Source organism: Nansenia antarctica (genome assembly GCF_963989245.1).
Source record: "Nansenia antarctica genome assembly, chromosome: 20".
Taxonomy (NCBI): domain Eukaryota; kingdom Metazoa; phylum Chordata; class Actinopteri; order Argentiniformes; family Microstomatidae; genus Nansenia; species Nansenia antarctica.
In genome coordinates, this window is record NC_137693.1 from 7,890,875 (window position 1) to 7,904,680 (window position 13,806).

The 13,806-nt window shown below is 50.9% G+C and overlaps 1 protein-coding gene across 1 annotated transcript in view; it reads right to left on the minus strand.

Moving 5' to 3' along the window:
• Positions 1 to 7,060: 7,060 nt before the first annotated feature.
• slc23a1 (solute carrier family 23 member 1) overlaps positions 7,061 to 13,806 on the minus strand; it is a gene marked incomplete at both ends in the record, with an annotated part of 9,974 nt that continues 3,228 nt past the window's right edge. Inside the window, 6 exons of the mRNA XM_080549405.1 lie at positions 7,061 to 7,332; positions 7,909 to 8,004; positions 8,273 to 8,416; positions 9,659 to 9,788; positions 12,520 to 12,625; positions 13,613 to 13,760. Coding sequence (XP_080405531.1) covers positions 7,061 to 7,332; positions 7,909 to 8,004; positions 8,273 to 8,416; positions 9,659 to 9,788; positions 12,520 to 12,625; positions 13,613 to 13,760 — 896 coding nt within the window. The remainder of the gene's footprint in view (positions 7,333 to 7,908; positions 8,005 to 8,272; positions 8,417 to 9,658; positions 9,789 to 12,519; positions 12,626 to 13,612; positions 13,761 to 13,806) is intronic.

Sequence of the window (13,806 nt, forward strand, 5' to 3'; positions counted from 1 at the left end):
CACGTCTGAACCCTCTGCCCCCCCCCCCTGCCCTCTCCAGCCCCCCAGTCTCCAGCCCCTATCTCCCTGTCCTGTTGATAGTGTATGGGGCTGTTGGGTGGGTGGAGGTGGAGGGGGGGGGGGGGGGGGGGGCTATTTTTAGCCAGGCCCTGTGACTGGGACTATACACTGGCCCTGCTAGGTGGATTCCAGAGGTATGTCTGCTCCAACAGTAACAGCAGAGCACAGCACACAGCGAGCGACCAGCCAGAACCGCACCTGCTGCCACAGCTAACTGCCACCACCACCGCCGTCGTTGTTTCAGCTCCCACTGGGGGCCCCGACCCGACCCGAGCCAGACCCCAGGCCAGACCCAGGTCAGACCCAGGCCAACAAGCCCCAGGAGGGGGGGGGGGGGGGGAAGAAAAGAAGGTCAGAGAGAGTCACCAGTTCCAGGAAAGAAAGGTTGTTATTTTTTCTTTGCTGTCTATTTGTTTTTCCCTCCTGACTGAGATCCTTAGAGATATTAAAATGCAATGCATGCCGGTTCCGGGGTTCGGGTTTCAGGGTTTGGATGGATGCGGAATTGATGATTAGATGTGTTGAAGGTTTCTCACTCCCCACCAGGTTTGAGCTGTATGTACAGGAGCTGGTCAGGAGGGCTCCAACGTCGGTTGTTCTCCACAGCTGGTGAGTGACATGACGAGGGCCTCTTTCTGCCACACATGAAGGTAACCGTAGCTGTGTCGCTGGAAGTCTCCGAGAGCTTCACTGTCACACACACTTTCACAACCACTGTCACCTTTACACACGGCCTACTGGAGAATGCATTCAAGTCAGATCATGTGTATGTATGTGCAGTGTGCAGCAGGCCTGCTGAGTAACACTTACTTACCATTTTTCTAATAGCTCTCAGTACATGCTTTCATAACTCAATACATGCTTTCGTAACATCAGAGTCAGAGTCGGGAGAGGCTGGTGGAGGTAGGAATCGTAGGACACGAGATTGCATGTTCCACGCATTACAATGAGTGCGTCCTTCGATTCCGACCTCCACCTACTGTACCTCCAGCCTCTCATGATCCCAGATCACTGGTAAAGCACACATTAGCCATATTTAGTGTTTGAAACTTCAATTCCATATTATATTAAATGTATCAACAGTTTTTCACCAGTTTTGGTGACACGAATAAGGAAATTAGAAAAGTATAGATTTGAGTAGATAATTGGCTAAATAAAAACGTGTTCAGAGTGTTATATATCCTGCCACAAATTAATATAATAACTAGTTCCATGAAACATGATAGGATGTGATTAGATTTCAAAGGAATCTTCCTGTAAATATAATATTTCTTTGCCTTCTTTCTTGCTCTGATTTAGGTACACAATACATAACATCTTCTACAGAATAACAGGCTTCTGACCTGGAGAGCCATCCTATACAAAACAGATAAAGAGTAAAATAAAGAGAGAGAGAGAGAGAGAGAGAGTTAGAGAGGGAGTTGAGGGAGAGAGAGAGAGACAGGGAGGGACAGAGAGAGACAGGGCCATGTCTGAGAGGATATCTCCATGTGACACCATTGAGGAGGAGGAGGAGGAGGAGGAGGAGGAGGAGGAGGAAGAAGAGGAGGAAGAGGATGATGGGCCTTCGACCCAAACTGACTCGTCTAGTTCCTACTACACGGCCGTGGGCTCTCTGAGTGACTGTGGAGAGGGCTTGGGAGAGCCCAATGACACACTACCCTCTCTAGACCCCCTGACTCCCACCTCAACCCCATCAACAACACCCTCTCCCCAGGTTAGCGATGCCACTTTACAGCCTGAGCCCACTGTAGCCTTTCAGGCAGAGGAGGAGATGGAGGAAGGTAAGGCAGCTAAAGCGACGGATGAAATCTCTACACCCCAAACCTCGGATGCCTCCTTCAGTGGTATTGTCACTGTTACCACCGCCCTCAGTGATACCCACACCAGTGAGGGGCCCCACAACTGCCCAACGAGACCCAGATTCACCCCCAAAAGTGTCCCGATCCCACCCGAAGGAAATCAAGAGAACCAAGGTAAAGGTCCGGAGCACGGAGGAGGAGGAGGAGGAGGAGGAGGAGGAGGAGGGCCAAATCAGGGTTCCACATCACCTGGTGGAGAGAGAGAGCACGGAGAGGGTCCTGGTCGAGTCAAGGGTGCAGCTGACCCACCCCTGAGCAGGCGGGCTGGGAGGGATGAGGGGCAGGGATGGGTGGAGGAGGAGAGGTGGGGGCTGAGGCTGAGGCGAGGGCAGGGGAGGGAGGAGGAGGAGGGGCAGGGGCTGAGAGAGAGGGGCTTGGACTGGGGAGCGGGGGGGCAGGGGCAGGGGAAGGGAGAGGGAGAGGGAGAGGGGAGGGGTCTGTGCAGCAGCAGCACAGGGGCCAGCCACAGAGAAGAGGAGCAGCAGACTGAGCTGTCAGTCACATCCAGGAATAGAAAAGCGCCTGCAGCCTGCAGCTCAGAGACACTCTCCGCCGGCCAGGAGCTGCACTCAGGAATCCCGCCGCAGCAGAACTGTTGTTATTCCGAGTGTTTCCTCGCCGCAGCCTCGCAGCCACACCCGCGGCGACCGTCGCAGAGCCCTCCAGCCGTACCCCGGCCCCTGCCAGCAGAACTCCAGAGAGACGGGTCAGGGACCCCCACGCCCACGCCCTCACCGCTCCCTCACCCCGCCTGCAGAGGCACGTGGCGGCCCCGCAGAGCTCCACACTACCCCGGGGGGACGGCGATGACTTCCGGCATGACTACCAAGCTGTACGAAGGGGACAGAGATGCGGGCTTCAACAAACACTACCTCCCCGAGGCCGACTACCTGGACGTCTACAACTCCAGCTGTAAGTCGTCCACTCAGCCCTCCAGCGAGGGGAGCCTAGAGGAGTGGTCGGAGGATGACGACGTCTCTCTCCACCTCTCCATCGTATCGACTGTCCAGGACACGACCGCAGCCAGCTCCGAAACAGGGAGCTTTGAGTGCATCGACGTCGCCATGGAGAGCCACAAGGGGAAGGTGTACGGGGGGACTAAAACCGTCCCTAAGAGGCAGATCCAGCTCAAGAGACGCGACACGGCGGAGTCACAAGACGACACAAGTGATAAGGCTGAGGTGACGGACGAAGCCCCCTGTACAGCCTCTCAGCGGAGGGAGGTGTTTCTGCGTCAGCACAGCACGCCCGCCGCCTTCCACCAGCGCTCCCACGGCGGGGCGGGGGGGCAGGAGAACGCCAGGTCGGCTCAGGCCGACAAGAAACAGCGGTTGCAGAAGTCTCTCTCGTTGGACGAGACCTCCAGCAAGACCGCGATGGCGTCCTGCATCATCAAGAGCGTGCTGTTGAAGAAGATGCAGGACGAGCAGAACCTACAGAACACCGAGGTGTACGAAAGCGCGTTCGCGGCCGTGGAAGTTCAGAACAACACCAAGAACTATCTCAACGCCAAGAGCCCTCTGACTACGGAGATCAACACGACCGATCACATAAGCTACGATCACAACCAGCATGTCCTGGCGTATCAGACGCACCAGAAACAGAAACTCTACAGACAAAACTCCTCCGCCTGTGTTCCGGGCAGCCTGGGAGGCTCCGAGTTACTGAGCGCCAAGAGAGCTGAAATAGCCTCAGGGCTGGAAGGTGAAGAGATACAAAGTGACAGGCCGAGGAACGGGGCACCCCCGAAACCCCCACCTGCCTCTGGGAACTGGAACCCCGGGGACAAGCTATCCTGTGACTCAGCTAAGAACAGAATGCGGGGTACATGTGCTGCTGCTGCTACTGTTGCTGCGAACTCAGGAAGACCCGAGGGTACGCAGAAAAACAGCCCCCAGGAATGCCAGGGGGTCAGGGGAGTTCATATACAACAGAACCCCCCCTCCAAGACCCCACCGAGGACGGACACACTTGTGTGTGGAGGTACGACTGAAGATGTCTCAACCAAGGAGGGAGAGACAGACAGGGCGGAACTCAGGTTTCTGGGACTCTCCGGCAACACAGGCACTCACGGGGGGATATTTAAAGCCATGGCCCCCGTGCATGTGGTAAGGGACATGAGGAGGCTGGTGAAAAACACCTACAACCTGTCTTTCAAGAACGCAGGGGAGAGCGCGACGGGACAGGAGGACGACGACGACAACAACAACAACAACAGCGGCAGCCTGTCTTTCAATCAACAGTCGGCACATGATCAGTTCAGCTACAGAAATCAAGAGAACCAGGGTAAAGGTCCGGAGCACAGAGGAGAAGGAGGAGGAGGAGGAGGAGGAGGAGGAGGAGGAGGAGGGGGGGTCAGGGCACCGAGGCCAGATAGTGTAAAGCTTGTGGTTAAGAAAGTGTCCCCCCCAGCACCTCAGAGTGTCGGAGAGCTAGCATCACTTTACACCGCCGCTTCCCCCAAAGGATATGTAACCAAAGCCCACGCCGCTCTTCACGAATCACAAGGCAGGATTCCTAACGCTGGATTTACAAATATCACACCCCAAAGCCTCCCTAAGCCTGCTGCGAGGAGAGGCAGTCAACCTAATAGCCAATCTATCAGACAAAATGATACCCTGCCGGGTAGCAGCGGTGCCAACTTAACGTCTAAATACCTGGGTCGGATAGAGCTGGCTAGACAGCCCTGGTCGACAGTTGACCCCCCCAGTAAGGCCCCCGGTAGAGGAGAGCTCTTAGAGTCCAGCCAGCAGCAGCAGTGTGAAAGAATCAGTTCTTCTTCTAACGACAAACGGAAATCGCCACATGCGACGGCCACAAATAGTTTTACTGCAGTTCCAGCGTACTACTCCCCGCCCTCACACTCGTACCAGCCGGAACAGCAGCAGCAGTATCAGGCCACGGGGCCGGTGTGTCCCAGTGCCAAGGACAGGATCCCCAGCCAAGGCCCTCCGCAACCGCATCCACCTCCACCTCCACCCAGACCGCAGGGCCAGAGCGCCACCCTCAGCCTCAGTCGCCCGTCGTCCCCCTCCTCCGCCTGTGTGTTCAACACCCCCGGACCTCAACAGACCCAGCCTCTCCTCCCCTCCTTCTTCTACAGCCCCAACCACCCCCTGAGCTACCAGCCCATCCAGGCGGCCCACCTCGGGCAGATGAGCTACATCCAGGCCCCTACTGTCCTACTCCAGTCTTCTCGACCTACGACCGTCACGCCCGCCAAATGCTCCCCGCCTCAGACCTCAGGAACCGGAGACAGCCCGACACAACAACAACAACAACAACAACAACACCAGTTTGTGATTAGCTCACAGGGCTTCTTCCCGCCTCTCAGTGTAGACTACCGGCAGGGGGGCGGCGGCGGAGGGGGGGTGGGGTACCCCGAGATGGCTGCAGCGGTGGGTCAGCTCTACGGACACGCCCCCCGCCACATGCTATTGGACCCCGGGACGGGACAGTGTTTCTACATGGAAGTCCCGCCCCCCCAGCCCCAACCGCAGCGCAAGATGTTGTTCGACCCCGAGACCTGCCAGTTCGTGGAGGTCATGCTGCCGCACCAGGCCGTGCCCGCCGCCACAGTACAGGCCTGCGCCATGCCTTACCCCTCCCTGCCCATGCACTACCCCGCCATGCCCATGCATGCCATGTCCATGTCCATGTACAACCCCCAGTGCTTCCCTTTCCAGTTTCAGACACAGGAACTGCCCAACACTGGGCCCTGAGACCTCAGGGCGACCAACCAGTATCCCTCTGGAGGAGAGGGAGGAAGAGATTCTACCTAGAACCAAACATGGTTCTTCGGCTTCTATCCCTGTTGGAGAACCCTCCCTAAGAGTGTAGCACTACCACGTGTCTGGAGACTGGAGGGGCTGTACTAAGGAGAGAGCTCTGGAAACCCTTTTCTCTGGTTGGAAAGAACAGATACTTGTGAATGTCACCATTCAGCACACAGGCGCATGATCTGTGCGCTGTTTACCTAAACTGCAATAGAATGGGATGTTGTCTCAAAACCCAGACACAGAGTCATATTGCTGATCTTTTTACTGATAATGCTTGTCAAATTTGTTATACTGTACACACATGCATACATACATACATAAATATTGCAATATCAACACTTTATTAAACACAGACTCTCCTTAGAAATCCCTTTGATTAGTTATTGAGTGGGTGATTTAGTTAAATATAAATATTTTTTACACTGAGTGAAATGTTTTGTATTTGTATAGATTAGCAGTCACGTTTTTACTACAAACCTCTTTCTTAAACGTAACACAACAACCATAATGACTTGACTTAAAAGAACGGTTCTGTTTTCTCTGAACTCAACGTGTCATAATAAGAATGTTAATCAACGCTTCTGAAATGCCGGCGGCTCCAACTGTTATTTTCATTTTACACCTCATAATGTAAACAACAATTTACAGTCCAAAAATAGGGACGTTTTTAATAAATTACACATTTGTTTTATATCATACATGTTTTGCAGTACCGTTTCAGTTCAGATCAATAGCTAGAAAAGAGATACTATCATCACTTGTTATGTCATTTTCTACACAATAAAAAATACAAATAAAATAACTTCTCTGTCTCTGCCTTTTTAACAGTCAAGTGTACAAGATTCTTACGACAACCATCCAATGTGCAAACGGATACAAACACCCAAAGAGTTCTATGTAATATGTAATACAATATGGCTCAACGACGCTATCAAGAGATCTGCACATGAAGATTGAATTTCATATAAATCTCTCTTTAATATGAATTCATGGTTTACATGAAAGCATGAGTTTGGGATATGGATCTCAGGTTAGAAATGGTTACTAACAGAATACAGAGACCTCTAAACAATATGAAGTATATGAGGTTGTGCGGTTGTCGTGGTCACAAAGAAGCGACAGCAGACCGAGAAGACCTTAGAAGTGAGTAATTTGTTCATAGAAATTATAACATAATATCATCCTAAACAATACAACATAACGCAACACAAAACCTCAACATCAAAATCACTGTGTGGTGTGGCCTATTGCAGTGGATAGTTTGATTACAACGTTTGCTATCCAACACAATAAAATAGCATCATCACAAAAACACTGTGAAGAATACCGCTGATATGACGAGTCATTGGAGTGTCGTTGCTATACTTTGGTGGATGCGAAGGTAGCGGTGCTGTCCATGCCGTTGCATTCACTCTCTGCCACCCTCACTTCCTCTTCCTGTGTGCTGCCGCTGTCCCTCCGTCGCCGGGGCCTGAAGCCTTGGAAAGTGGGGCAGACGGGGAGATATCTGAGGCAGCTGACCTTCCTCACACAGCCCATCCCTATAGGGAAGTCGTAAGTACGCATGTCCGGTGAACTTCCTGAGTCCTCGTCCGCCTTCCAGTCCAGCAGGCCGCGCTCCTTCCTCGTGCCTGTTTAACACAGATGCACACATCAATGTTAAATATAAGCACACGCACACACACACACTTAGATACATAAATACACACCACGGGCACGGACAGGCACACGCGACACTGATACAGACACAGAGATAGCACAGAGATAGCACACAGTCACACGGTCACAGAGTCACACACACACACACACACACACAGTCAAACACATAATATCATATTATGCTCACACTCATGCTCACACTCACACTCACACACACACACACACACACACACACACGCACACGCACACGCACACGCACACGCACACACACACACACACACACACACACACACACACACACACAAACAAACACTGGGTAGTTACAGGCAACAGTTGGGCTGGAGTGCAACATTGATGTGGCCCATAGTGATAGGGGGGGTGAAACATAAACAAACAGACAGGGAGTGACTGCTGATTGCTCTGATCAGGGGGGAGAGCGGTGGGGACGGGAGACCAGGGGGGAGGTGGGGACGGGGCGGGGGGGTGGGGGTCAGTACATCAGACATCTGTTAATAAGATGAGGCTGCCCTCTCACATAGCACGCATACCAGGGATGGTGTTATCTAGGACGAACGCTAGGAAGCCTCCAACAAACATCTCCGTAGTCAGGAGAACGGTGAGTATCTGATCCAGCTCTGCAACGCCTGACGACAACAGTGCAATAATACTACTGGTTATGAAATAGCAATATCAATATCATGATCAATGTTAGTTAGTTATATATATACACAGTATATCTCCTCACACCAAAATATTTGAATCACATCCAGGCGGAATCAGAATATTTGCCTTGTGACCTGCATGCATTGCTGAGCAGATATAGGCCTACTACACAGTTGATAGATGAACAGAATATCTATAGTACTGACTCGTTTTTATATCTATAAAACCTTTTTAAGAAGTCGCGCCCACCTGTCTGGATGCTGCCTGGGTGTGCGTCCAGGTAGTTTGGCAGCATGAGGCCGAAGAACATGGAGAAGCCCAGGACGAACAGGTTCCTGGATGAGTTCAGGTCCACGCTCTGCAGGTTGGACAGGCCCACCGCTGTGATCATACCTGGGGACAACACAACACAGGTGGCCTGTAACTACCAGTGTTTGTTTGTGTGTGTGTGTGTGTGTGTGTGTGTGTGTGTGTGTGTGTGTGTGTGTGTGTGTTTGCGTTTGTGTGTGCAGGTGTGTGTGTGTGTGTGTGTGTGTGTGTGTGTGTGTGTGTGTGAGTGTGAGCATAATATGATATTGTGTGTTTGACTGTGTGTGTGTGTGTGTGTGTGTGTGTGTGTGTGTGTGTGTGTGTGTGTGTGTGTGTGAGTGTGAGTGACTGTGTGTGTGTGAGACTGTGTGACCGTGTGACTGTGACTGATTTTTACATTTTTTTTATTTAACCTTTATTTAACCAGGAAAAGTCTAATTGAGATGAAAAAAAAATCTCTTTTTCAAGAGCGTCCTGGCCGAGACAGTAGGTTAGTACCGTTTGAGGGAATAGCAGTATAGCTGAACATAGGGAGAAGTAGAGCTCTGACAGTGTGTAAATGCCACACTATCAGGTCACTGCAAATAAACATTTGGGGATAAGCTATTAAGTGTACGACTACCGTTGGCATTGTTTACATGGTACCTTCCTCAATGCATTGTATCCAGTTTGTGATAACCATTACATATAGTCTTGGTTGTCTCTGTTTTTGTCTGAAGACAGAGACAGAGACAACATGGAGAGTTTTTCCTACTGAGTTTGCTGCGATCACACTGCCCTCTGGTGGTTAGAGATGATACAGCGGAATCTCTATAACAGGGCGGTTAAACCCTACTCCTACAGAATCCAATTATGTTGGGTCAGTGATTACCTCAAGGAAGGGGGGGGGGGGGGGGTGTATTTTAACGGTAGTCCAACTGGCCCCTGGAGTATGTTAGACAAGCCTTACTCTAGAAGGAAGCCGCCATCAGGTGTGTTAGGGTTGGGCTAGAACCAAAGCCTACACACCCAATAGCAATTAATTAATTAATTTAGCCATTTAGCAGACGCTTTTATCCAAAGCGACTTACAATTACGAATTACAGGGACATTCCCCCTGGAGTAACTGAGGGCTAAGTGCCTTACCCAAGGGCACACTAGTAGTGGTGTGGCTTCAGGCGGGATTTGAACTCACAACCTTCCGATCCCAAGTCCAACTCACTATCCACTAGACCACCACTACCCCTGTAGTGTAATGCAATGTACATTAGACAAGCCCTGCTTTAGAAGATGGTGTGTTAGGGTCGGGCTGGAACCAAAGCATGGAACCGCTAGCAGGTGACTCACCGAACAAGGTGCAGAACATGCCTCCTAGGATGGGATCAGGCAGGGAGGCGAAGAGGGCTGTGAATTTACCCACAGTGCCTAGCACCAACATGATGGCAGCCCCGTATTGGACCACTCTCCGGCTGCCCACCTGCCAGGTGACACAGCAGGGTCATCAACTGTCCATCAATTGGACTAATTCACTACCGTACTGTATTGTATTATATATTGAAATGTTATATATATTATATATATATTATATACTGAAAAAATCAGGTGTAGTGCTGAGGCACAAACATGTACATTTCAAGCCTGCAAACTGTGACACTTTAAATAAATGTGAAATAATACTATTGTGCAATATGACAACCCTAGTCGTCTAGCTGTACAGTATAGTACAGTGGATAGTGTACATAGCCTTTATTTATGTAAACCAGCTCCTTCCCTTCTTGTGTTTTTTTTTCTTCTTCCCTTTCCTAACACCAGGGGAGCCACCCCTCCTAAATTTCGTTGTTTGGTACCTGTACTGTAGCAATGACAATAAAGTCCATTCATTCATTCATTCATTCATTCATTCATTCATTCATTCATTCATTCATTCATATCATCGTACTCTGCACAGCATTTTCTGCACTATTGAGGCCACTGTAAAATCCATTATTTTATTACTTGTATTACTCAATGTAGGGTTACTTTTTTAACTTACTTACGTTACTTTTTATTATTGTGTTTTTATTGTGTTTTGTATCTGAATGCTGCAATGTCAATGTTGAGGAACCAAAGGCAAAGAATTTGAATCTTGTGTACTTGTACAGTAAGATGTAATAAAAGTGATTCTGATCAGACTAGAACACCAGGGAGACTCTGGCTCTGTCCAGTGATGTACTGTACATGATCAGAAGTGAGTTTAGTTTGTTAACAGTGGACTCATGTGTTCTAATTATTTTTCTATACTGTGGACCACAATGGAAATTGGTCCATGACTTTAAGTATTAATCAGTTAATTCAGTCATTCATCCATCCATTCATTCAGACATTCATCCATCAATTAATGTAGACGTTCATTTAGAAAGATCATAGACTGTAAGTGGAGGAGGTGTGGAGAGGTGTGCTGGAAATGCTTGGATGTGTGCCGCTGTCTGTCGTGTGTGTTCTTTGTTTTTAACATGTAACCTGATTTATTTTCAGCCCCTCCCCCCCCCCACCCCCCAAGAGGCTTTTGTCTTTTGCCAGGCCGCCAATGCAAATAAGAATGACTTCTTATTGGCCTGCCTGGTTAAATAAAGGTTAAATAAATAAAATGAATAAATAGACGTCAGCCTATATACAGCCCCATTGACATCCTAGCTGCCAACAATACTCGGCAACGTGAGATATGCAATCTCTTTTAAAGCCCATGTATCCTACCATCATGTTTACTGTACTGGATAATAAACACTAAGATGAAAAGATCTTTAGTTAAAGATTAAGTGGAAAAAAAACACTAACTAATAGATTTCAATGACATCAATGAGTCTTTAGAGATAATATGAATATACCGTTATCTGTTTTCAACACAAACCATATTGCTGATTCATGCTGGGACTACTGTAGGGTACTGTACTTCAGTCACAAACACAAGACGTGAGATTACATCGGCATACAGTAAGTAAACGAACAGGGCATGTGTGAAGAACATGGGGGAGGAGAGAGAGAGAGGGAGGGAGGGAGGGAGGAAGGGAGGGAGGAAGGGAGGGAGGGAGGGAGGTAGGGAGGGAGGGAGGGAGGGAGGGAGGAAGGGAGGGAGGGAGGGAGGAGGGAGGGAGGGAGGGAGGAAGGGAGGGAGGTAGGGAGGGAGGGAGGGAGGAGGGAGGGAGGGAGGTAGGGAGGGAGGAGGGAGGGAGAGAGAGAGGGAGGGAGGGAAGGAAGGAGGAAGGGAGGAGGGAGGGAGGAGGGAGAAAGGGAGGACAGGAGGAGGAAGGGAGGGAGGGAGGGAGGAAGGGAGGGAGGAAGGGAGGAAGGAAGGGAGGAGGGAGGAAGGGAGGAGGGAGGGTGAGGGAGGAGGGAGGAAGAGAGGAGGGAGGGAGGGAGGGAGGGAGGTAGGGAGGTAGGGAGGTAGGGAGGGAGGGAGGTAGGGAGGGAAGGAGAGAGGGAGGGAGGAAGGGAGGGAGAGAGGGAGAGGAGGGAGGGAGGGAGGAGGGAGGAAGGGAGGGAGGAAGGGAGGAGGGAGGGAGGGAGGAAGGGAGGAAGGGAGGAAGGGAGGGAGGGAGGAGGGAGGGAGGAGGGAGGGAGGGAAGAAGGGAGGAAGGGAGGGAGGGAGGAGGGAGGGAGGAAGGGAGATAGGGAGGGAGGGATGAGGGAGGAAGGGAGGGAGGGAGGGAGGGAGGAGGGAGGGAGGAGGGAGGAGGGAGGAGGGAGGGAGGGAGGGAGGAGGGAGGAGGGAGGAGGGAGGGAGGGAGGGAGGGAGGGAGGAGGGAGGGAGGAGGGAGGAGGGAGGAGGGAGGGAGGGAGGGAGGGAGGAGGGAGGAGAGAGGGAAGGAGGGAGGGAGGGAGGAGGGAGGGAGGGAGGGAGGGAGGGAGGGAGGGAGGGAGGAAGGGAGGAAGGGAGTGAGGAGGGAGGGAGGGAGGGAGGGAGGAGGGAGGGAGGAGAGAGGGAGGGAGGTAGGGAGGGAGGAGGGAGGGAGGGAGGGAGGGAGGGAGGAGGGAGGGAGGGAGGAAGGGAGGGAGGAAGGGAGGGAGGAAGGGAGGGAGGGAGGGAAGGAGAGAGGGAGGAGGGAGGGAGGGAGGAAGGGAGGGAGGAAGGGAGGGAGGGAGGGAAGGAGAGAGGGAGGAGGGAGGGAGGGAGGAAGGAAGGGAGGGAGGAGGGAGGGAGGGAGGAGGGAGCGTGAGGTCTCAACCGTTACCTTAGTGATGCCCAGAACTCCAATGTTGGGGCTGGAGGAGGTGGAGCCGTTTCCTGTTCCCAGTAGTCCTGCTATAATGCAGCACACCCCCTCTGTGAAGATACCTCTGTAGGGAGGAGATGACACCACGGTTAATACAGCTCCCTGCCCACCGCCAGCAGATTAGATTAGATTAGATTCACTTTATTGTCATTACATAGTACAAGACAATGCAACGAAATGATTGTGCGTCTAACCAGAAGTGCAAAAAATAGCAATTATATTGCAGTGATAAGTAGCAGTATTTACAGCAGTATTTACAGCAATCTATACAGTAAAGTGCAAATGGTAGCATGATGTGCAATGTCATACCATGTCAGCAGGGGAGGCTGATGGAGGTAGAAAACGGAGGACGGCCTCATTGTAATGCATGGAGGCATATTCCTCATTCCGTCCTATGCGTTACAATGAGACCGTCCTCCGATTTCTGGCCTCCACCGGATTGTAATGCGAGTAGCTGGCGTCTAAGAGTATGACTCACTCACAATATTCACACATAGGTTATTACAGTCCTTGTGGTGGCTACCAGTTGTTGTGTAGGGAGATTGTTGGATAGCACCCATGGTCTAGGAGCTTTTTATAGTGCTGTTCTATATATTCCACTTGAGGGCAGTAACTCATGGGGCCTTTACACACTACAGGACAGACCAGAACCACATTTTGCATTTTTCAGCAGGTATAGTGGGTGCATAACCAGGCCTGCCCAGTACAGCTCAGCTTGGTTCAGCTTGGCTCAGCTCTGCAGTGTGAATTGAGATGATTTGGTTGTTAGTATGGTTTTGGTGTAGATAATGGTATGGTTTTGGTGTAGATAATGGTATGATTTTGGTGTAGATAATGGTATGGTTTTGGTGTAGATAACAGTATGGTTTTGGTGTAGATAACAGTATAGTTTTGGTGTAGATAATGGTATGGTTTTGGTGTAGATAATAGTATGGTTTTGGTGTAGATAATGGTATGGTTTTGGTGTAGATAATAGTATGGTTTTGGTGTAGATAACAGTATGGTTTTGGTGTAGATAATGGTATGGTTTTGGTGTTGCACCCGTGCTGACCTGTTGATGGCGTGGACGGGGGGAGGCGGTGCCCCTGAGAGGCGGGCACAGGCGTAGTAGTCGCCGATGGACTCTACAATGCCAGCTAGAGTGGCACTGAACATCCCCAACACCCCAGCAACTGTCACCGTCGGCAACCCCCACTGGCCTATCAGGGACAAAGAAAGCAAATACGTCTGAATCACTTCCCTATT